This window comes from Haliotis rufescens, unplaced genomic scaffold, assembly GCF_023055435.1.
Source record: "Haliotis rufescens isolate VD_foot unplaced genomic scaffold, xgHalRufe1.0.p SCAF_11, whole genome shotgun sequence".
Classification (NCBI taxonomy): Eukaryota; Metazoa; Mollusca; class Gastropoda; order Lepetellida; family Haliotidae; genus Haliotis; species Haliotis rufescens.
This window is the reverse complement of record NW_025963791.1, coordinates 5,415,853-5,418,774: the sequence shown is the minus strand read 5'-3', so window position 1 is coordinate 5,418,774 and position 2,922 is coordinate 5,415,853. Positions and strand designations below refer to the sequence as shown.

Below are 2,922 nucleotides of genomic sequence, written 5' to 3'. Positions count from 1 at the left end.
GCTGGCGTCTCTCCCCCCACCACTTCCCCCTTCGCCGTTCACCCACAACGCTAGGGGCACGTCGTAGATTAAATAGGAATCTGCAAATCCCGCATGTCAAAATATGTAAAGCTCATATCAAACTTTTCTTTGGACGAGGCTCATTAGACAGCTAGTGAGCAAAACAACTCTGACGTCACGGATGTTTTGTGGATCCGCACCAGTCCAGTTGACACCCCCCGATCAATTAGAACACTATCTGACGAATCCGTGGCTCCCAAATCTGCTCAAATCATTGTCACAAGCCAGTTAGAAGATTACAAGCAGCAGCAATGGAATAGATGGTGAGGAAACCTCTCTCCCGCGTCTAGACCAGAAACACGATAGGCCCGCTAAGTCGCGCCTATAAAGCAGCCCTCTCCCGTCCGTCGGCAGTCCCATGCTTGCTATTTGAGGGAGGAGATCGCAGGTGCTTGATTATGATAATTCAAGGACAAGAGGGAGGTAGTATGGAATGTCACGGGGGTAGTAGTGTCACCCCCGGGAACACCTTCCATCACCATGACCAGGTGACGTATCATAATTATACAGACAATCCATATTCGTATTCCTTTCCTGGAGGTTCTAGTGGAGAATTTGGCGAATGTTGGAACCAGTTTTATAACGCCGCGACATCGTTCTCCCCCACCCCCAACTACGAGCCGTACCCCCAGCCCCAGGGGCATGTGTGCAGTGGACAGTTCCATGGAGACATCCATATGGGAGAGTATGCAGCGCAACTGGCCTTTCAGTCTTTACCCAACAAAATGTACCCGTCAATTCCCGTGCCAAAGATGCCAGACATTCAGAGAGAAGGTGCAACCGAGCGGGAAAGGACACGGATGCATATGCTCAATGACGCGTTTGACAGTTTGAGGAAAGTGGTGCCAAAGTCCAACTTAAGCGAGCATCAAAAACTTTCAAAGATCGCCACACTTCGACTGGCGATTCATTATATATCAGCTCTGGCGAGCATTCTGAAGAGCACAGGTGCTGAGATAAAAATGATCAAGGACATGACGACGGGGGGAGACAGGAGGGGGAGACGGAGGGGCGGGAGGAAGAGGAAACTGGTGGACAGGCCCGGGGGACAAGTTAGACCCACCCCTGAGATGAACGACAACACATTGCCCGTGTCTACCATCATGACAGGTGCTTGTTTGTGATGTTTCTTTGTCGCAGACATGATGTCGACTGATAACACCGAAGACGTCGTTCAAGACGTCGTTGACAGATATGGACGTGCCGAAGAATTCCTGAAACTGAGTCTGGAGCGGAATATTGACTTGACACTGAGTTTAGAAATGTCAACTTTTCTTGAAAGTCGTTCCGTGGCATACCAGACACGTAACTAAGGGTGAAATCAAGGACTCGTCCCCATCAACATACCGCCACTGTAGCACGATGGGTCATCGTCGACGTTGATGTCACGGACGTTTTAGCGAAGGACACAGTTACATTTTCATGGAAATTGTGTCATGTGACGCAATGTGATTGTGTTGTCACGGTAAATGTAGGAATGACCTTATTTGTGCATGTTTCAATTTTGAGAAATATTGACTCCCACCATCTCAAACTGTCCAAAACCATAGTTTTGATATTTAAATTAATTTTATGTAAATAAATATTTTGAGATATCGATTATTATGTTGTATTATGCATGACAATAACATACAAGGAAGTTCAATGTATTTTATTACAATGTCCTTATTTCGAACTACGTAAACTGTACAAGGTACAAGTTTATCTACTTTCAAGATAGTGATCGTCTGTAGGAAACCCTGGTAAGCCTTTCTGTGTAGTTCGTGTTTGAAGAGGGTTTTTGTTGAATGCATTCGTCGTGGTCGTTGTGTATCCTTTCAGATGTTTTTAAAAAAAATATCCCCCTTGGGTTTTTAAATAATGTGATGCCTTTCACAGACCAAACAACTTATAGAAACAGGAATAAGTATGTGAACAAGACTATTACAATTGCTATATAAATCTTTCCACGTATCTATATAAATGGATATGATATGTCCATGTTACATTAATTTTCACAAGTGTCTTTTCACTATCAGGTAAATAGTGAAATATAAAAAAGCATGACCCCCCAAATATAACACTCTACTTTTTAAACTGACACAGCTAATGGATAGATTATGATACGAGTTTTTAATCCAATGACGTTTAAAAAAATGTTATTACTTTTCAAAAGAGTTCAAATATCTTAGAGAAAAAGCAACAATTTCAAACTTTTAACAGCTTAGAAATATTCATCTCGTCGTGGAATTATTAACACGTTAAGTACTGGCTATTAGTTTTCAGCGTCAAGCGGGAATATGAGGAGGTGTTAACAGTCCGTTGCACGAGCTGCACGGGCAGATCGTGCATTCTTGCGACACTCGGGCCACGTGTGTTTTAACGACGGGAAAGAACAAGTGTGGCATTTGTATGTTTTCATTGCTAGCGTCTGTGACAAAATGTCGCATAAAGCGAATTCTTGCCCACTAAACAAGTGTAGAGGAAATGCAATGTTGGGCCGTTTAAAGTTTCTTTTCAAATTATAAAATTTCAAAACAAGCGTTTAAAAGTTTTTGGTAGTAATTTACGAGGCACTTCGTGATGTTTATCAAGGAATTATCGTTATTTCTAAGAATAGCTCTCATTCTGTGAATTTGTCAGATTTGACTGCTTGTATGTCCCAAGGTCATGTTTTTATTTTAGAAAGTTGTTTTTGTAATTATAAACAGATAAATAACGAGTTTAAAATAATGATGTAAAAGAAAGCATATGTGTACTCGTTTAATAATTCCGTTGAAATGTCATCTCAAGGTAATTAGTATTGCTGTCATAAATAAGTGATAATTATTGATCGTACAATATCACATAATGTATAATGATACAATTGTACGGAAATAAGCG

The 2,922-nt window shown here is 41.4% G+C and overlaps 1 protein-coding gene across 1 annotated transcript; it reads left to right on the top strand.

Moving 5' to 3' along the window:
* Positions 1-251: 251 nt before the first annotated feature.
* LOC124134366 lies at positions 252-1,655 on the top strand. Its single transcript, XM_046499135.2, has one exon. It carries the CDS (start codon positions 459-461, stop codon positions 1,182-1,184), a length of 726 nt encoding a protein of 241 aa, XP_046355091.1. The 5' UTR covers positions 252-458; the 3' UTR covers positions 1,185-1,655.
* The last annotated feature ends 1,267 nt before the right edge of the window (positions 1,656-2,922 follow it).